The 21,951-nt window shown below is 44.5% G+C and overlaps 1 protein-coding gene across 1 annotated transcript in view; it reads left to right on the top strand.

Moving 5' to 3' along the window:
* The first annotated feature begins 8,497 nt into the window (after positions 1–8,497).
* TRPA1 (transient receptor potential cation channel subfamily A member 1) overlaps positions 8,498–21,951 on the top strand; it is an 85,144-nt gene continuing 71,690 nt past the window's right edge. The window contains exons 1-6 of the mRNA XM_050940674.1: positions 8,498–8,614; positions 14,632–14,794; positions 15,276–15,451; positions 17,291–17,398; positions 19,347–19,455; positions 20,978–21,123. Of these exons, the coding sequence (XP_050796631.1) occupies positions 8,498–8,614; positions 14,632–14,794; positions 15,276–15,451; positions 17,291–17,398; positions 19,347–19,455; positions 20,978–21,123 (819 nt within the window). The remainder of the gene's footprint in view (positions 8,615–14,631; positions 14,795–15,275; positions 15,452–17,290; positions 17,399–19,346; positions 19,456–20,977; positions 21,124–21,951) is intronic.

Here is a 21,951-nt window from a genome sequence, read left to right as displayed (position 1 = left end):
CCAGAACCACTGGAGATGCCCATGCACTGTTAGAGAAGCGGATTATACCCATCTGTAGCATATTTTTGATCTCCTGTTCTATAGCAGCTTGGACATGAGGAGACACCCAGTAGGGTGGGGTTCTAATTGGGTGAGCATTACCTGTGTCAATGGAGTGGTATGCCCGTTCAGTCCGTCCTGGGGTGGCTGAGAACAATGGGGCGAAGTTAGTGCACAGCTTCTTGATCTGCTGCCGCTGCAGACGTTCCAAGGTTGTGGAGAGGGTCACCTCTTCTACGCCACCGTCACTGTTTCCTTCGTAGTAGACACCTTCAGGCCACTCAGCGTCATCTTCTCCCTGGGCTTTAAACTGACAAACCTTTAAGTCTCTGGATTAAAAGGGCTTTAGAGAATTAACATGGTACACTTTAGGCTTTAGGGAGGACGTGGGAAATGCTAGGAGATAGTTAACAGCTCCCAGGCACTCTTGGACTGTGAATGGCCCTTCCCATGATGCTTCCATCTTATGGGCCTGTTGCGCTTTCAAGACCATAACCTGGTCTCCTACCTTGAAGGAATGCTCTCTGGTATGTTTATCATACCAGGCCTTTTGCTCTTTCTGAGCAGCCTTTAGGTTTTCTTTAGCAAGGGCTAAAGAGTGTCGCAGGGTGCTTTGTAGGTTGCTTACAAAGTCTAGAATATTAGTTCCTGGAGAAGGTGTAAACCCCTCCCATTGCTGCTTCACCAACTGTAATGGCCCCTTAACCTCGTGGCCATACACAAGTTCAAACGGTGAAAACCCTAAACTGGGATGTGGTACAGCCCTGTAGGCAAAAAGCAACTGCTGCAACAGTAGGCCCAATCATTGGAGTGTTTATTTACGAATTTATGTATTATGGCCCCCAAAGTTCCGTTAAACCTCTCCACCAGGCCATTGGTTTGACGGTGGTAAGGGGTGGCAAACAAGTGATTCACCCCATGAGCTTCCCACAGGTCTTTCATGGTCCCTGCCAGGAAATTAGTTCCTGAATCTGTAAGGATGTCGGAGGGCCAACCTACCCTGGCAAAAATGTCTGTTAGGGCCTGGCACACAGTTTTAGCCCTGGTGTTGCTTAGAGCTACTGCTTCCGGCCATCGGGTAGCAAAGTTCACGAAAGTCAGTATGTACTGCTGTTCTCTGGGGGTCTTTTTTGGGAAAGGACCCAGAATATCCACAGCTACTCGCTGAAATGGGACCTCAATTATGGGGAGTGGCTGGAGAGGGGCTTTGATCTGGTCTTGGGGCTTTCCCATTCATTGGCACACCTCACAAGACCGGACATAATTAGCAACGTCCTTGCCCATCCCCTCCCAGTGGAAGGACTTCCCCAACCTGTCTTTGGTTCTGTTCACCCCAGAATGGCCACTGGGATGATCATGGGCTAAGCTTAAGAGATTTCCCCGGTACTTAGTTGGAACTACCAACTGTTTTTGAGGATGCCAGTCTTCCTGGTGTCCACCAGAAAGAGTCTCCTTGTATAAAAGTCCTTGTTCTACAACAAACCGGGATCAGTTAGAAGAGCTGAGAGGCGGTGGGGTGCTCCGTGCCACTGCCCAAGCTTCCTGCTCAGTCTGGAACTGTTCCCTTGAAGCTGGAGACACCAGTTCCTCCTTAGACTGTGGACTTGGGCTTGGTCCCTCTGGAAGCGATGTAGGTGATGGGGTTGTTTTCGTTGATGGTGAGCCACTCTCCGCTGGTGCACTATGCAAATTTTAGGCTCTGGCTGAGCCTCTTGGGTAGGGTTGTCTGCTGCTTCTGCCAGTTCAGGCCCGCTGGCGCCCTCTGGCATTGGGGTTGGAGATGGGTTTGCAAGCGCTGGCGTCAGTGAGGGCAACAGTTCTGGTGTTGGTTGCTTTTCCAGTTCCAGTTCTGGGACTGGATGCACTGTGGCTGTTGCAGTCGTTGGCAGGGGATCTGGGTCCACCACCTCTGTCTGGGTCTCTGGTAACACAGACGGGGCCCTGGTGGACAGCTCAGGAACAGGGATGGGTCTGGAAGCTTGCCTGGCTTGGCTGCGTGTAACCATTCCCATCCTCTTGGCCCGCTTCACCTGATTGGCCAAGTCTTCCCCCAGTAGCATGGGGATGGGATAATTGTCATAGACTGCAAAAGTCCACATTCCTGACCAGCCTTTGTACTGGACAGGCAGTTCAGCTGTAGGCAAGTCTACAGATTTTGACATGAAGGGGTAAATTGTCACTTGGGCCTCTGGGTTGATGAATTTGGGGTCCACTAAGGATTGGTGGATAGCTGACACTTGTGCCCCCGTGTCTCTCCACACAATAACCTTCTTTCCGCCCACTCTCAAAGTTTCCTTTTGCTCCAAGGGTATTTGAGAGGCATCTGGGCCTGGGGATCTTTGGTGTGATGGTGGTGTAATGAACTGCACTTGGTTGGGGTTCTTCAGGCAGTTGGCCTTTATATGTCCCAGTTCATTACATTTAAAGCATCGCCCATCTGACTGGTCACTGGGCCAAGGTGGGTTGTTGGAGACTGGTGAGGTGGGACAATAGGGAGTCTGGGGCTTTCCTTGGGTTGTAGGTGGGGTCTTGGGTTGCCCTCGGTGATAGGCCTTATTGTCTGTTTTCCCCCCTGTGATATTCGCTCCCCTTGCTAGTAGCTTTTTTTTTTCTGCCACTTCCACCCATCTGGCTCCAATCTCCCCCGCCTCAGTTACAGTTTTGGGCTTCCCATTTAGGATGTACCTTTCTATTTCCTCAGGAACACCCTCTAAGAACTGCTCCATTTGCATTAGGAGGGACAGCTTTGGCAGAGATTTAACATTTGCTCCTGATATCCAGGCATCCCAATTTTTTCCAAAGTGGTAGGCGTGTCGGGTAAATGACACCTCTGGTTTCCACCTTAGGGCTCTGAACCACCGACGGGCATGCTCAGGTGTTAGCCCCATTCTGATTCTGGCTTCGGTTTGAAAAAGTTTATAATCGTTCAGGTGTTCCTTAGGCATTTCAGCTGCCACGTCTGCTAAGGCTCCACTAAGCTGTGGTCTCAGCTCTATCATGTACTGGTCTGTAGAGATGTTGTACCCATGGCAGGACCTTTCAAAATTTTCTAAGAAAGCCTCAGTGTCCTCACCTGCCTTGTAGGTGGGGAATTTTCTGGGATGGGAAACAGTACCTGGAGAAGGGTTGTTAGGGTTGGCTGGAACATCTGGCTTAGCCTTTGCTAATTCCAGTTCATGCTTTCTCTCTCTTTCACTCTCTTCCATTTCTTTTTCTTTCCTGTCTATCTCTCTCCTGCGGGCAGCCTCTTTGGCTTCTTATTCTCTTTTGTGGGCCGCTTGTTCCCTTTTTTGGGCCGCTTCTTCCTTGGCTATTTCTGCATTAATTAGTTCCATCCGTCTCCTATGTTCGTTGTCTCTCTCTATTGCTTCTAGCCTTGCCCGTTCCTGTTTAATGGCTTCCTTGGAACTCATTGTTCCTGCTTTCTTGTGCTGGCTGCCTCCTCTGCAGCTTACTGACTAGAATGCTGCAGCTCAGGCTGCTTGGTTAACAGAGATTTTCTAACTAGCTATACCCGAGAGCTAGAAAGAAAAAAAACAATTCACTTGTAAATGCCCTTTGCTGGCTGTTTGCTGGCTCACAGCTTGAGCCTCCTTTTACAAAGACCCTTGTTAAAAAACTTAACACCTCTGCCCTCAGGCTGCCTTCCGAACAGCCAGAAAGGAGAGAAAAAAAAACTCACTGGCTTTGGTTCTTAAAAACAATCCCCTCTAGCCTGCTTTCAAGCAGCCAGAAAGGAGAGAAAAAAAATCCTACTGGCTTTTGGTCCTAGAAATCCCAACCGCTGCACACCGTGTCAAGGTATTTTTCCCCACTTTGAACTTTAGCGTCCAAAAGTGGGGACCTGCATGTACCCTTCTAAGCTTAATTCCTAGCTTAGATCTGATAGCACTGCCACCAGCCAAAATATAATGTTTGGCACACTTTTTGTTCCCCCAAAACCTTCCCTGGGGAACCCAAGACCCAAACCCCTTGGGTCTTAAAACAAGGAGAAATAAACCATTTCCCCTCCTTTCCTCCTCCCAGACTTTCCCCTCCCTGGGTTACCCTGAGAGGCTACACTGATCCAAACTGCTTGGATCTTAAAACAGAGAGGAATTAACCTTCCCCCTCCTCCTTTCCCCCCATCAATCCCTGGTGAGTTCAGACCCAATCCCCTTGGGTCTTAAACAAGGGGGAAAAAAATCAATCAGGTTCATTAAAAAATAAAGTTTTTAATTAAAGAAAGAAAAAGTAAAAATTATCTCTGTAAAATCAGGAGGGAAAATGTTTACAGGGTATTCAGCTCATATAGATTAGCGGGTCTTCCTCCCCCGCCCCCCGCTAGCCTGAGATTCAAGTTATAGCAAACAGAGGTAAAAATCCTTCCAGCAAAATACACATTCACAAGTTAAGAAAACAAACATAAGACTAATCCATCTTTTCTAGCTAGTACTTACTATTTTGAACATGAGAGACTGTTTCAGAAAGATTGGAGAAACCAGGGGTGCACATCTGGTCCCTCTTAGCCCCAAGAGTGAACAACGAACAAAACAAACAACACAAACAAAGACTTCCCTCCACCAAGATTTGAAAGTATCTTGTCCCCTCATTGGTCCTCTGGTCAGGTGTCAGCCAGGTTCACTGAGCTTCTTAACGCTTTACAGGTAAAAGAGACATTAACCCTTAACCATCAGTTTATGACAGCAGTATACAGTTGTGCTACTGGGTACATGATTAGATGACAATGGGAAACTGTGGCCTATGTACTACCCTTGATCCATACTTAGAATTTCCAGTGATGTCACTGGGATTTCAATACATGAATTGAAAGCAAAATGTAATACATTTTTGCACTTATTTGTAGTTGCTGAAGTCTCAATGACCTCTGTGTATGCTAAAGACTGCATAAATTCCTCCATAATATATTTCAGTATTCCACTCTTGGTATACTTAAGCCTAAACGCTTTAAATGCTTTAACATAAATCCATTGGGCTAAATCCTGTTCTAGGTTATAATGCTGGAATACCAGGGTAACTCAGCTGACTCCCATTAGATTCACATTAATGTAAATGGGAACAGAATTTGGCCCACCTATTGCAAGAACTAGTGAACAGTAAAAGCCGAAGGTTTTCCAACCTGGATGACTTCAGTGAGGGGTTGCTGGGCTATCAGCATATTTGAATATCACTCTACTTATTCAGGTGCCTACATATAGATTAGGAACCTAACTTTAAGCACCTATTTTTGAAAATCTTGGCCATGTTTTCCACACTAACCTCTTTTACTAGTTGACCACAATTTTCTTAAAAACAAAACAAAACAAATTTTAGTCTGAAACTTTCCATGATTGATTTCAGCCTGAATGTGATTTTTGTGTAATGTTTAATTAAATTTGATTTAGCCTTCTCTCAGTCACGTCAGTATGAAAACAAAATCACTTTTTTCTAGGGTTGTCAAGCAATTAAAAAATTAATTGCAATTAATCATGTGATTAATTGTGCTATTAATAATAGAATACCATTTATTTAAATATTAATTTTTATTGCGATTAATTTTTTTAGTTAATCGCATGAGTTAACTGCAATTAATCAACAGCCCTACTTTTTTCAAGTTGCAATAAAAATTTTGGAGTTACATAACTTGAAGGAAGCTTAAGCAAGACACTTCTAAATTAGCATGATTATATTAGTCTTCACTGAGGAAAGAAAAACAATCAAAATCTGAAGAAAATCAGCAGTGTCACTGTGAATTCTAAAAAAAAGAACGAGGAGTACTTATGGCACCTTAAAGACTAACAAATGTATTTGGGCATAAGCTTTCATGGGCTAAAACCCACTTCATCAGATGCATGGAGAAGAAAATATAGTAGGAAGATATATATATATATATAGATATATATATAGATATATATATAGATAGATATATAATATATATACAGAAAACATGAAAAGATGGGGATTGCCATACCAACTCTAATGAGACAAATCAATTAAGGTGGGCTATTATCAACAGGAGAAAAAAAAACTTCTTGTAGTGATAATAAGCAGGGCCCATTTCAAACAGTTGGCAAGAAGCTGTGAGTAACAGTAGGGGGAAAATTAGCATGGTGAAATAGTTTTTCGTTTGTGTAGTGACCCATCCACTCCCAGTCTTTATTCAAGCCTAATTTAATGGTGTCCAGTTTGCAAATTAATTCCAGTTCTGCAGTTTCTCTTTGGAGTTTGTTTTTGAAGTTTTGTTGTTGTTGAAGAATTGTGACTTTTAGGTCTGTAATTGAGTGTCCAGGGAGGTTGAAGTGTTCTCTGACTGGTTTTTGAATGTTATAATTCTTGATGTCTGATTTGCATCCATTTATTCTTTTGCGTAGAGACTGTCCGGTTTGGCCAATGTACATGGCAGAGGGGCATTTTTGGCACATGATAACTATATCACATTGGAAGATGTGCAGGTGAACGAGCTCCTGATGTGTGGCTGATGTGATTAGGTCCTATGATGGTCCCTTGAATAGATATGTGGACAGAGTTGGCAACAGGTTTTGTTGCAAGGATAGGTTCCTGGGTTAGTGTTTTTGTGGTGTGGTGTGGTGTGTGGTTGCTGGTGAGTATCTGCTTCAGGTTGCGGGGCTGTCTGTAAGCGAGGACTGGCTTGTCTCCCCAGGTCTGTGAGAGTGAGGGATCGTCCTTCAGGATAGGTTGTAGATCTTTGATGATGCACTGGAGAGGTTTTAGTTGGGGGCTGAATGTGATGGCTAGTGGCGTTCTGTTACTCTCTTTGCTCGGCCTGTCACAGATTGACAGAGTCAGAGTACCCAGAAGTCACCTACTACAGGACAGGCCCAGCAAAGAAAATGGTGTCCTAGCTGTGTCTCCCCATGCAGAACTGGTCACAGCGTCTGTATGTAAATGTAGATGGGTGTGTCCCTGCCTGTGTATGTGTGCTGGAGTCTGGGAAAGGGCTTGGCAGGCTGGTCACAGCAGTACAGTGTAAAGGGACCCCACGCTGGTGGGTCAGGGGGCTCTGTGGTACCCTAGTTCCAGGTGGCACCCAAGGGGGAACCCGTCACACACACTACCCTTCTGTTGATGGTGTGCATCCTCACCAGGAGTGCTTCCACTAATTGTTTTTTGTCAACAAAACCGTGTAGTGTAGATAACGCCTAAGAGTAAACTCTCCAAAGGAGAACAAACAGTATTGCAGTTTATACTGAGCTCTGAGAAACAGTGTAACCTACAAATTACTTACAACTCACCATTTCAGAGAAGTGCTTCTTCATAATTAATTAACTGTTCCAGTAATTCATACTAATAGGCATTAGTGACTTCCCTTCTGAGCTACTGTAGTATATGAGTGATCACCCTATTTGCTTCAGTCACAATTAATTTTAACGATAAGCAAGTAGTTAAATAATTTATAGTGACTTTTGTGACTTTTTGAAGATTTATATAGTAATATTAGAGCGTGTGCAGTAGAACTCTCCCCCTCCCCATTTTTTAGGTTGCCTGAAAGTTAACATGAATAAAGCTCTAAACCATTTTAACATTAAGGCTCTCATACTTCTTAAGACCACTTTCGATAAGGCTACTTGAGTTAAGAACCCCTCTGTTAATGCAATGCAAATGTTGAGAAATCAAGACGGGGCTGTTCAGATCCCTCAGTGTCAGTGGTGAAATCTTGCTTGATCTGAAGGAAATATCAAAATTTGAAATTTCAAAGAGTTTTGAAGCTTTTGCTGGTGAGTTGAGTACCTATGGGTTTTCCTTGTTGTTCTTCTGACTCAGAGCTTATCCAATTGTTTGATCAACAAGAACACCAGGACAATTTTGAAGATTTTCATGCTAAACTAAGGGGTTCCACCTTGCATGTTGCTGTGAGGCTGGGAGAGCCTTTACCCAGGCCTGAAGGAGATTCCCCCTGCCTCTCTCACCAACAGAAGTTGATCTCATGAACCTCACCCACCTTGCCCCTCTAAGGACAAGGACTGGCAGTTGTGGTGGTGAATCTCCCTCACAGCCCCCGGGGGGCACAACATTCACCCCCTTCCTTCCCTCGCCGAACGCTCTCCTCGCCCCCCGGCAAAGGGCTTTGCTCGTGGCGGGGCGGGGAAAGACCCCCCTGAGCGCCCCTCAGGAAAGCGTTCCCGGAGTCGTGCTGGGGTTCCGGGCTGGTGGAAAGGGGGCGGGCAAGGGCTGGTTTCCTTGGCCTCGGTGAAGGAGGCGGGGAGACGTTTCCTTAGTGCCCCCAGCGCTTCGCTTCCCTAGCGGCTCTTGCAGCTGCGGGTCCCCACAGACACGCCGGGCTGCGGGGCTGCAGGCAGGGGCCGCCCGTGGGGAAGCGGAGGGGGAGCTGAGGTGCGTGGCATGAGGCGTGTCCCCGGCTGGCCGCGCTCCGCGCCCCGCCACGGGTGCTCCCCCGGCGCGGGACTCACTCGCTGCTCTCGCTGCCTTGCAGGTGGCTAAGGCGGGCGGCGGCAGAGCCATGAAGCGCGCCCTGCTGAAGCTGTTCCAGCCGCAGGAGAAGGCGGCGTGCGGCTCCTACCAGGGGGTCGTGTGCGAGGCCGATGCCGCCTCCCTCGCCTCGCAGGACGTCTTTAAGGTGGGTGCGGAGAGAAGCGGGGCAGGGAGGGCAGGCACTGGGGGCGCGGGGAAGGTTGAGATGGGGGAGGTGAGCTGTCTAAGGTGGGGGCATGGGAGAGGCTGGAGACAGAGGGGGCACGGGGGGCGTGGGGCAGGAGGAGGCTTGGAAGGGTTAGATTTTTATTGGTCAATATCAGCACCCTCCATTTCCCCCTACACTCGCTAACACCCTCCCCCCCCCCCACACACACACACTGCATTTCCATGGATAACAGTCCAAATGTACAGCCCTGGGGAGGAAGAAAAGTGTCGTTTAAGAACCTGCCTGTAGTGATGGTGCAGCCCTGTTGGTCCCCAGATCTTAGCTACTATGATATTGGATATCCCTAGGTTAGTATTAGCTATTATGACATGAAGAAGAGCATTGTGTGGCTTGAGGGCTTGTATCTCTCACCCACAGAAGTTGACCCAATACAAGAGATTGCCTCACCCACCTTGTATCCCTTGAGAACTCACCAAAGTTTGATCTAAGGTTACTTGGTATATTTGGGGATGGGATATTGACAATTTAGATTTTAATGGTACTAAAGCTTGAACGTTTTGAATCTCAGTGTCTACTCTCACTAAATAAAAAGAACAGGAGTACTCGTGGCACCTTAGAGACTAACGCATTTATTTGAGTATAAGCTTTCGTGGGCTACAGCCCACTTCATCGGATTAATAGAATGGAACATATAAGAAGAGTATATATATATATACACATGCAGAGAAGATGCCATACCAGCACTGAGGCTAATTAATTAAGATGACCTGTTATCAGCAGGAAAAAAAACTTTTGTAGTGATAATCAAGACGGTCAATTACAGACAGTTGACAAGAGGTCGAAGGATAGTTATCATAAGGAAATAGATTCAAGTAGTGTAATGACTCAGCCATTCCCAGTGTCTATGAAAGACAGAGTTAATAGTATCTAATTTGCAAATCAATTCAAGTTCAGCAATTTTTCTTTGGAGTCTGTTTTTGAAGTCTTTCTGTTGCAAAATTGCCACCTTTAGGTCTGTTACTGAGTGGCCAGAGAAGCTGAAGTGTTCTCCGACTGGTTTTTGAGTGTTATGATTCCTGATGTCAGATTTGTGTCCATTTATTCTTTTGCGTAGAGGCTATCCGGTTTGGCCAATGTACATGGCAGAGGGGCATTGCTGGCACATGATGGCATATATCACATTAGTAGATGTGCAGGTGAATGAGCTGAGCTTGAATTGATTTGCAATTGCTTGCAGGGACTGGGGAAGCAAGAGGTGCTCCTGCCTGCCTGCAGGAGCTGCAAGGGACTTATCAGGTGACATAGCGTAGTGGTTAAGAACACCGCCCTTTGATATGTGAGACTAGGGTTCAAATCCTGGTTGGTACCCCTAAGGAGTCACCTGCCTACCTCAAATATGAGAGCAACATGAACTAGGAGAGTCATACCAGCTCCGATGTCTGGATTAACAAGGTCCGCACCAGATGTTGAGGAACCAGGACAATCTGATGATAAGTGGGCTACTGAAACAAACCATTCATGGATGAGACAAGAGAACCTGGAACTGATGGAATGCTACTATAACAGTAGATGTAATGAGAGGGGATATATGAAACATATGAGGGGACTAGGGATAGACAAAAGACCTACATCCACACTTACTGAGAAACAGCTAGTTACCCACCGCTTCAACATAGTAAAGAGAAAGCTGCTCTCACAGCTTGAGATAGACCAACTCCACATTACATCCCAGACTCAAGAAGGCCTGGAAGAACAAGTGGATATGCAGCCCACTCCTGAAGCTGAAACTTCACTGCCACCGCCTCCATTGCAGAGCATAGCAGCTGATATGAGGCATAAGATCATGGAGAAACTAGCTACAGTCAATCCTTGAGACCAATTACCAAGGCTCAGTGGAGAAGTACCATCAGATAGTATGTTAGAAGATGCCAGTAGAGCCCCATGACAATCCCTACTACCACCATAACTCAAACCAATGAACTGGTATATGCTACAGCCTCTGTAATCCTGGAGATGCTTGGCTATACAATCAAGAAGAACAACAGTATGTACCCACCCTGGAAAATGAGGTTGGAGGATAAGACCAAGGCAACTTGGAGAGAAGTTAGTCAGCTGGTGGAACTACAGAAGGGTGTAGAGACTAAGGATAAGACTCGGCTACTGAAAAAATACAAGGGCCTGACTCCATCTGAAGCCCTAGAGACTGCTAAACAAAGGCTTACAGCACTGGCTACCAGGCTAAGGAGATACACTAGAGAAGCAGAGGCCAAAAAAGTAACTGCCCTGTTCTCTAAAGAACCATCTAAGGTGTACTCCCAATTACAGTGCAACAACACAATAACAGCAGAGCCACCAGCAGCAGAAACTGAACAGTACTGGAAGAACATATGGGAGAAAGAGAAGACTCATAACACCAGTGCAAAGTGGCTGCAGGACCTGAGAACAGAGCACAGCAATCTCCCAGAACAGAAACCAGTTACCATCACAGCAGAAGACATCCAGCAGCGGGTCAAGAACATGAAGAGCTGGACAGCACCCGGACCAGACATGATCCACACCTACTGGCTAAAGAAACTAACAGCAGTGTATGAACGCCTAGCAGCACAGATGAACCAGCTGCTGGTAGCAGGCTCCCACCCAAACTGGCTAACACAAGGAAGGACAGTGCTGATCATGAAAGAACCCTGCAAGGGAATAGAACCATCCAACTATCGGCCAATAACCTGCCTCCCCACAACATGGAAAATCCTATCAGGTATCATAGCTGCCAAGCTACAGGACCATATGGGCCAGTACATGAGCACAGCTCAGAAGGGCATTGGGAACAACACCAGTTGCTCATAGATAGAGCAGTCACCCAAGACTCAAGGTCTAGACAGACCAATCTGAGCACAGCCTGGATTGACTACAGGAAAGCCTACAACTCAATGCCGCACACGTGGATCTGTGAATGTCTGCTGCTATACAAAGCCAATAGGATACTAAGGACCTTCCTCAAGAACGCAATGGGACTATGGAAGACAACACTGGAAATCAACTCAAGGCAGCTTGCACAAGTGGCCATCAAGTGCGGCATATACCAAGGTGATGCACTGTCTCCACTGCTGTTCTGCATAGGCTTAAACCCCCTCAGCCAGATAATTACAAGGACTGGATACGGGTATGGGTTTAGGAGTGGAACTACCCATCAGCCACCTCCTCTACATGGATGACATCAAGCTGTATGCTAAGAGTGAACGAGACATCGACTCGCTAATCCACCTGATGCGCATTTACAGTGAGGATATCGGGATGTCATTCGGACTGGAGAAGTGTGGCCGGATGGTAGTGAAGAGAGGGAAGGTAGTCAAGACTGATGGGGTGGAACTACCAGCGGGCCACAAGCAGACATACAGACCAGCTACAAGTACCTTGGCGTCCCACAGTCACATGGAAACCACGATGAGGAGGCAAGGAAGACAGCAACATTCAAGTATCATCAAAGAATAAGACAGGTCCTGAAGAGCCAGCTCAGTGGGAAAAACAAGATCCACGCCATTAACAGATACGCCCTGCCGGTTATCAGATACCCTGCCGGTATAGTGAGCTGGCCAAAGGAGGACATGGAGGCTGCCGATGTGAAGACCGGGAAGCTCCTCACAATGCACGGAGGTTTCCACCCCAAGTCCAACAGCCAGAGACTGTATACCAGCCGGAAAGAAGGCGGGCGGGGCTTGGTGAGCGTCAAAGCCACTGTCCTAGATGAAAACCAAAGCATCCAGGAGTACATCAGTAAGATGGCCCCCAAAGATGAGCTGCTGAGAGAATGCCTGAGGCAGCAGCAGACATGGGAGGAAGACCAAGCAGAAGAAGTGCCAGGGCAAGACAAGATCCTGCATGGGATGTACCATCGACAGATAGCTGAGGTGGCTGACATTGGGAAATCCTACCAGTGGCTGGAAAGGGCTGGACTAAAAGACAGCACTGAGGCACTGATCATAACAGCACAGGAACAGGCACTGAGCACCAGATCCATTGAAGCAGGGGTCTACTACACTAGAGAGGACCCAAGGTGCAGACTGTGCAGAGAGGCCTCAGAGACAGTCCAACACATAGTGGCAGGATGTAAGGTGCAGGCAGGAACAGCATACACTGAACGGCACAACCAAGTGGCTGACATTGTGTACAGGAACATCTGCACAGCGTATGGGCTAGATCCTCCCAAGACCAGATAGGAGATTCCACAGAAGGTTGTGGAGAATAGCAGGGCTAAGATTCTGTGGGACTTCCAGATCCAGATGGACAAGCAGGTACTGGCCAATTAACCAGACATCGTGGTAATAGATAAGGACCAGAAGACAGTGATGGTGATAGATATAGCAGTGCCAACTGACAGCAACATCAGGAAGAAGGAATATGAGAAGCTGGAGAAGTATCAGGGCCTGAAAGAGGAACTAGAGAGGATGTGGAAAGTGAAGGCCAAAGTGGTCCCAGTGGTGGTAGGAGCACTCGGGGCTGTGACTCCTAAGCTGGGTGAGTGGCTCCAACAGATCCCAGGAACAATATCAGAGCTCTCTGTCCAGAAGAGTGCAGTGCTAGGAACAGCTAAGATACTGCACAGAACCCTCAAACCCTCAAACTCCCAGGCCTCTGGGAGAGGACCTGAGTTTGAGGAAGACACATACTACCCATAGGGGTCAGAGGGTTTTTTTTTAATATACACATACACATACACACTCTTCTTATATGTTCCATTCTATGCATCTGTTGAAGTGGGCTGTAGCCCACGAAATCTTATGCTCAAATACATTTGTTAGTCTCTACGGTGCCACAAGTACTCCTGTTCTTTTTACGGATACAGACTAACACAGCTGCTACTCTGAAACCTCTCACTAAATAATGATTGTCTGACCCCTTCCATTGTCTGACATGCAGCTGCATAATTTCCTGCAACTGTGAACATTTTAATGGATTTTTTTCTCCAGAGCAGCCCAGAATCCTGAGGGCACAATCCCCCTCTCTTTGAAATGTGACTTGAAGGCACAGCCCAGAATCATTCTCAGTCTCAGTATAAAGTTCTGTTCAGGGAAATGGACAAGATTATTTTCCTTCATCGTTAAACTTTTCCCCCGGACACGAGAACAAAATAGAGGCTGGTGGGTAGGAAGATCTCTGACCTTATGCAGAAAGGAAAATAGCTGAGTCTAGATTACTTACATTTTTGTTAATTTCATTTTTGCTGCTTGTTTTGGGTTTGATTCTGCACTCATTGAAGTCAATGGGAGTTTTGCCATTGACTTCTATGGAGCACGATATGATTCCTTCGGCATGGAGCTGTGCAGTTGATGAGCTATAGATGTTTTTGACTGTACCAACTGCAAAGAGCGCATACTCATTTCAGTATTTGAATACAACTACTTATATGCATTATCAGGCAGTAAGACAGGAGCAATAATATGAAAATTATACAGAAATTCACATGGTATTTTCTAATTCTTATTCTTTGCCATTCTTTTTAGCAAAAGGGAAAATTAGAAGCTGGAGTAAGGATGTCGAATTACACTTATACTTTTAAATATTGTATTTCACATTTGGATTGGTGTGAAGTGTCTGTTTTTTAATTTTCTGTTGCCAGCTGGTTTATATATTAGTTGTTTGATCCATTTAGTTTGTCTTTGATATATTGAAAGCTCAAATCAGTTATAAGATTTATTATGATAAATCAATGAAAAAGTTCAACATTTTCAGAAATAACGTCTTTTACTTTTAGAAACCATTCAATAATGGTAAGGCCAGGAACAAATCACACCTTTATATTTCACATAATGAAAAACGTGTGCGAGGTCCTTAGCAAAAGTAAAAGTAATATATGTAGTCCAACTGCTTCTGAAACTGATAGGCAAACAAGACAGAAAGAAATTTTATTCTGATCTATTTTTTAGCATATGGTGTTACTAAAATCTAGTTTACTGGAAAAAAATAAAGAAATTTACAACATTTGCACCCAAAATTAGGTGATTTCAGATGGAAGTGCTTGCAGATTACGGAGTTTCATTAAGAAAAATCGTTCTGGGCTTAGGAAATTGGATGAACTGAATGCCACTCCATTGCATCATGCTGCAGGAGGAGGTCAAATAGAATTAATGGAGATGATTTTAGATGATTCTTCCAATGAAGGTAATACATTATTAAATTATCTTCTGTATCATTAAATAAAAATAGTTAAATAAAAGCATTTGTTACTTCACTGGTGTAGACTGGTGTTTGGATTTGTTACTGCCGTTTTCACAGAGGAATCATGATTTTCTTAACATTGTTTTGGTACCTTTGCTACATGTTCATCCTTGTTCTCCTCTGTTGCAGTATGTTGACATTTTTAATGTAACATTTCCTCTCAATAATAATATTGTGGATTCAGCATGTAATTAATTATTTGAAATTTATCTATAATGTAACTGGCAGCTTAGTAATAGCAGCAAGAGTCTTTCACAGTTGATGATTTATTTGAACAAACCTACAAACAAACAAGCCCAATGACAGAGAATCTCTACTGAAAATATATTTCACAGGAAAATCAGTAGTCAATTAACTACATCAGAACATTTGCCAATTACATGTTTATTGTAGTATTTACTTTGTTTTTTACCTTTTCACCTAGCGCTAAATGTGATGGACTCCTCTGGAAACACCCCACTGCACTGGGCCACAAAAAAAAACCAGATTGAAAGTGTTAAATTACTTCTCAGCAGAGGCGCTAACCCAAACATTCTAAACTCCAGTATGATGGCACCTCTCCATCTAGCTGTGCAGTACCTTCACAATGAAATAGTTAAGGTAAGATTATAGTCCAAGTAAATATACATGCATAAAGGGCTCAAGAGCCACCTGGGCACCCAGTTTCACTAGTTGTATGCAAAATTCCAAGTGTAGAAATGCACATCCAGTGAAAATAAAGCCCTTTAAGTTCTTCAAATGGCAGGTATGCTGTACAGCATATGGCACTCACAAAAGAGATAATCTGTACTCAGAAGTTGCTAAGAAAAAGTGACATCAACAAATTTATCCATTAAGATTTGTTCTGACAGTGATTTTTAGTAAGAAAATTTGGTTTTTAGTAAACAAAACATTTTATAACCATGTTGAAAACAGTTTCAATACAAATATTGATAAAGCTGAAATTAAAATGTTGATAAAATATTATGAAAAATTTAGCAGCAAATGGGACTATTCCAAATCCTATGAAACAGAAACAACTTTGAAATTTTTAGCAAAACTATTTTCCCATTTTTGACTAGGCGTATGTTGTATGGGTAGAATTCTGGAAGTTACTAGCTCATGCATTTGTTATAACATCAGCAGAAAAGTACTTTTCTAAATTGAATCCCAACTCTTCCAATAGTTTTCTCAAACACAAAAAGGAAGAAAACACCACTGTGTTCCATAATGTAAATAAAGTTCTGTAAGATGTCTGAGATTCCCCTAAACAGCTGCCAAAACCCCCAGCTTTCCCCTCACAGCTTTTGCAATGCACATATGTACTATCTGTTAAAAACAAATCTGGAACACGTTAGAATTTGAAAATTGAATTCTGGATTTAGGCCTAAATTCACCTTCAAGACTCTGCACAAGTCTGCTCATGCTTATGTATATGCGCTGATGTCTTCTCCCTCACTTTCCTCTATTCAACCTAACTCTCCCTTTGTTTCCCTTTCCAAAAGCTAGTTAATATGCCAAATTCTCCAGTGCAGACAAGGCATTTGGGAGCTATTAGAAAGGGAAATCAAGTAAATTTATTTAGCAAGAGAAAACACAGAAAGAGAAATATAGATAATATCTAGAGACATTTAATTTTTCTCAGATCTCCCAGAATCCATTGCTGCTTAGATCTCTGCTGGTAACTTTGATAGATATCCAGACAGCAGCAGAAATTCAGTGCTATATAGTTCAATGCCAGTATAAACACAGGGCAAAACTGAATCAGAACTTGACCCAAAATAGTATAGCTAGTGTGGAGTCACTTTACTGTTGGTGCTTACAGCAGTCTTGTCCCACTAGTACAATTACTAGGATTCTCTACTGCAGGGCTGGCAATAGGTTTCTGCTGCCCCAAGCAAAATAAAAAAAAACAAAACCCTCCGAGAGTGCAACTGCCGAAACAAAAAAAAAAACAAAACAAAAACACCCAGAATGCCGCCCCTGGAATTGTGCCACCCCAAGTACGTGCTTGGTTTGCTGGTGCCTAGAGCCGGTCCTGCTCTACTGTAAACATGAGCTTTGTTTCTCTGACCTGCTCTCACCTGCACTTTCTTGCACTGTGGTACATAAATCTGGAACTCCTTTCTTCTCCTTCCATTACTCCTTTATTCTGCGTGTTGTTGGTGCTCCTCAAATAGAACACTAATAATAAGAAATGATTCATGATAAGCAATTAAATTAGTGGAAAATTGTAAAAGTTCTCTTTTGTGGCTATTAGCCAGGATGGGCAAGAATGGTGTCCCTAGCCTCTGTTTGCCAGAAGCTGGGAATGGGTGATGGGATGGATCACTAGATGATTACCTATTCTGTTCCTTTCCTCTGAAGCACCTGGTTTTAGCTGCTGTCGGAAGACATGTTAATGGGCTAGATGGACCATTGGTCTGACCCAGTATGGCCATTCTTATGTTTACTGTCTAGGTGTTGGTCCAACACAGCAGTACAGATGTTAATCTGGAAGGAGAAACTGGCAACACACCTGTAATACTAGCATGTTACAAAGAAAATCCTGAGGCACTGACACTTCTGGTATGTAGAATTATTTGATTTTCCCTAATGTTCTTCCACTTATCTTAATACAATGTGTTGTCTTTTTTTCTACTTTGTATACTCTGCATAACCAAAGAAGTGTAAACATAAATTAAAGCCCTAGTACAGGGCTATTCTTAGACATTTTGGTGCCCTATGCAGCCCTAGGCCTCTGTGGGGGGGGGGTGGCAGGTCCCAGACCTCCATGGGGGCAGGCAGGAGCAGGCTTGGGGGGCAAGGGGGGAAACTGCCTCCCTGCACGAGCCAATGGAGTGGGTTGGGGCTGTGTTGCTACACTTCCTGCTGCCCGGTGATTGCAGCGTGGGCCCAACCCCACATTCATGGGGTGGCGGGAAGTGGAGTGACATGACCCCAGCCTGCTCTGCTCCCCTGGCTCCCAGCCCTGGGACTTGGAGGGCAGAGGGAGACTGCTCCACAGCATTCACTGGCGCCATGGAGTGGGCTGGGGCCAGGTTGCTCCACTTCCCACCACCTGGTGAGTGCAGGGCACACCTGACCCCTGCTGCAGTCCCCCAAGATGTTGCTCAGAGGAAGGAGTGTAGTGGGGCTGGGGCTGAGCAGGGGCCGGAAGAGGTAGGGTGGGCATGCAGGGCCAGGGGCCTTGGGAAAAGGCAGAGCGGAACAGAGGCAGCTTTCCTGGGCAGCTCAGCCAGCCAGGGAATTGGGCTGGCTGCTGGTGCAGCACGCAGCTGCATAGGGCACCAGGAAATTTGGGGCAATTTGGTGCCCCAAATTTCCTGGTGCCCTATGCAGCTGCTTACTTTGCATACGGGTAAGGACAGCCCTGCCCCAGTACTGCAAGTTGCATGTGCCTGAGTGGTGCCCCATTCACTTCAATGTATCACTATAATTCTGCAAATAAGTGTGTCACAGCCTTGTGCTCTCATGTAGTTCCATTACATGTAAGGGTGCATTTATTTGCAAAATTGGTGTCCTGAGCTAGAAAAAAGACATTTTAGCATCTTGCATGAGGTATATTTTTTTCCTTTTTTCTGAAAAGCAGTGTGCTTTATCTGTCAGTATGTGCCTGTCTTTCCTTGGGAATCTTTTAAATCTGTTTGTACTTACAGCAACACTATGAAAAAAATTGTTAACAAGATTCTTGAGTGCATTGTGTGAAACAGTGCCCATTCCTGAGAAAAATAGCTTGTCCTGACCAAGCTGAAAGAAAGAAAAGAGGCAATGGATGTAGTTTAATTAGGCTGCAACTTTAGTCTCTTAAAATATCTGGGAATACCCAGCAATAAATCATACAGTGTGGGTCATCATTATTTCCTTAATTGTTTTCTCCTATTTGGGAGAACTGCTGTCTGCCCTCCCCTTTCCCAACCTGGTCCCAGTCTGTCACTGGAACCCCAGCATTGTTGAATGAGGGTTATGGAGGAGCTGGAAAAAGGGGATCAGGGGTTGTCTCCCCACTGCACCAGACATTAGGAGGTTCAGCCCCATTTCCCCAGTATCTTCCCCTAAATCCCCTTCCAAATCGAGTTTATCAGGGAACTGTATTCTCTCTATATTGTGTGCTGGCACTGGACAGCTGCTACACCTACTATCTACTAAGCTCCCTAACTGGGTCCTCGATCTGCTGTGAGGAAGGTGAAAAAACTCACCCCACTTTCATCAAGTATATTTAAAAAACCCCAGAAACCCCCAAATGAAATGTGATTTTGGAAATGTGAATTTTAGAAAATGGTAGGGTAAACTTCAAGCATGCTCCTTGAGGAATTACACTTAACTGTTTTTGGATTTATATGTATAAGTCTAGCCCGCTATTCTAATTTTTTTTCAGATAAACATGTACTTTAAATATCATCAAAACGTAGAATGAAGACAGACATTATAAGAGAGAAAGTACATCTATGATAATGTGTTATTTGGTCATAATTTGCAGCATGCCATTTAACTATATGTGGACACTATTTTTCAGCTTGAAAATGGAGGAAAGTTATGTAAATCAAACAAAACTGGATGTATGCCTATCCATGCAGCTGCCTTTTCAGGTTCAAAAGCATGTATGGAAATTATTTTAAAAAAAGGTAAATAAATGTTCCAAATCTCTTTTGTTTCATCCTTATTAGTTATAGGGTACTGTAAATGAGCAGCCTCCTCCCAGCTGCCCTCTTGTGGTCTCAAGGCAGCCCTTCAATTGGCCCCTCACCTCAGTTTCCCTTTTGAGTCCCCAGTGTCTCTGTGGAAGCTTATCTTCTAATCCACACACAGTTGATTAATAAAACATAGTGCAAATAGTCCATAGTAAAAGTTCCAAGACATAGTCCATATCACCCGAGTGCAAGTAGTCCTTAAAAACCACATATCCTTTTGGCCACTGACATAACATGGACCACATTCTGGCATCTTCTGCTACACCTGGTCTCTTTGTCAGTCCTCTGTTTCTCAGCTATGACAGCTACCCCAGGCCTTCCTTTTGGGGGGCAACCCTGCTCTCCTCATGGAAACTCTCAAAGCCTCTCTTCTGGGAGTATCCTCCTTTCATTCTCTCTCTGGATCCAACTCTCCAGCAAGGAGACATCAGTTGGTAAGACCCTCTGCTGCTGCCCCTTCCTTCATCCTTTTCTGGCTGTTGGCTCTGGCTTAGAGCCAGCAGGAATCCCTCTCTCTGCTACTGCTGCTGCTCCTCCTACTATTATTATTATCTTTAGCCCTCTCTAGCCCTGGCTTTCTGACTTGAGGATGCCAGCCAGCCGGCAAGCCCTTCTTGCTGCTCTCCTGCCTTCAGACTTCTCCGAGGGACCACCTTCCTTCTATGGCAGCTTTCCTCTCTTTTCTCCTGTCTGACTGACCCAGCTCTGACTTTTAACTGACCTTTTACAGGCCCCCAGGTGCTGCCCCATCCTCTTAATTAGTCTAACTGGGAGTACCTAGACTCGGATAGGAGAGCTGAACCCAGTTTCATTTAATGGGCCAGTTATCCTGTTATGGTACATCTATAGTTGAGCTAGGAGGCTTGTGTAGATGTACATCCATGAGTTCTGCTTGTGCTAGTGCCTAAAAAAGTAGTGTGTCTGTGGAGGCACAGGTGGTGGTGTCTCAGGCTAGCCACCTCAGTATGTACCCAGGGGTTAGGTGGGCTTATACTTGTGCTGGCTAGCCCATGTGGCTGCCTGTGCTACTGAGACACACTGCCATTTGTGGACATTAGCTCCGGCAGAGCTAATGTGAGTATGTCTAAGCAAGGTGGGAATCACATCTCCCAAAAATACCTGTAGTAACACTTAGTGCATATTTAGTACTTTGCTTCTCAAAGGGCTGTGCAAACAAAGGTTTTGATCCTGCAAACATTTACACACTCTAACTCTCTACAAGTTCAATGAGAATGCTCCAATGAGTAGAGTTACACATATAAGTAAATGCTTGTACAACAAGAGCCGTAATTTATATGCTCCCTTGAATGAATGAACACAGAACTCCCTGAGTGTTAACAGGAGTTACATGTTGGTATTGTGAGGGAAAATATATCCCTATATTTGTTTGTTTTTTAAATCTTGATTTCTTGTGTTATTTTTATGTAATAAGTTTGTATTTTGTTTTCTTTCTCAGGTGAAGAGTTAGGCTATTCTACTGAAAGTCACATCAATTTTACCAATCATGGAAAGTGCAGTCCTCTTCATCTGGCAGTTCAGAGTGGAGACTTGGGAATGATTAAAATGTGCATTGAATATGGAGCACAGATTGATCTGAAACAGGTAACTGTTAGTATAATACAATACATAATCCCCTTCATTTTCAGCTTAAACTGATTTTACCAAAAAATCCCAGGTTTTACAGAAGGTATTATTCATTTTTTTCCAATTTTGTATTATTCAAATACATAAAAATAACTTGTTTTATTAGGAAAACACAATGTATTGCATGAGATATCTGTATTATGATAAAACATCAATCTGTGTGTACATGAAAAGCTGCCTTTTGAAGTAAGGCTATGTATTAGTCTAGATGATACACACAATAAACAAACAGGCACACACGCAAGCTCTGAAGTGCATGCCCATCTGAACCTACTGATGAATCTCATGCCCATCACATACACATTTCAAGCTGTTAGCAGATAGCAGTTTAAAGACCTGATGTACTAAAATGGGAAGAAAATCTATATCAGAATAAGTTTCAGAACATAAGGAAGTATTTGAAAGTTTAAAAAAAACAGGAAAAAAGGATGAAATGGAGTGTATGCACTGCAAATGATGTGGCCCAATTATTTAATGTAAATATTTATAGGCTGATAGTTCTAAGTCTTGTGACAAAGTTCCTCCTCTACCTTGGTGGGTCCTGCGCTTATTGGCAGAGTTTGCTCACCTCAGTGATCCTCCCCACAGTCTGGGTCAACTTCTCCTGCGTCTGATCAGGAGTTGGGAGGTTTGGGGGGAACCCAGGCCCACCCTCTACTCTGGGTTCCAGCCCAGGGCCCTGTGGATTGTAGCTGTCTGTAGTACCTCTTGTAACAGCTGCATAACAGCTACAGCTCCCTGGGCTACTTCCCCATGGCCTTCTCCAAACACCTTCTTTATCCTCAC

The sequence above is a fragment of the Gopherus flavomarginatus genome, chromosome 2 (genome assembly GCF_025201925.1).
Source record: "Gopherus flavomarginatus isolate rGopFla2 chromosome 2, rGopFla2.mat.asm, whole genome shotgun sequence".
Classification (NCBI taxonomy): Eukaryota; Metazoa; Chordata; order Testudines; family Testudinidae; genus Gopherus; species Gopherus flavomarginatus.
Note: the sequence above shows the minus strand (reverse complement) of the source record. Positions and strands in the feature narration are given on the sequence as shown.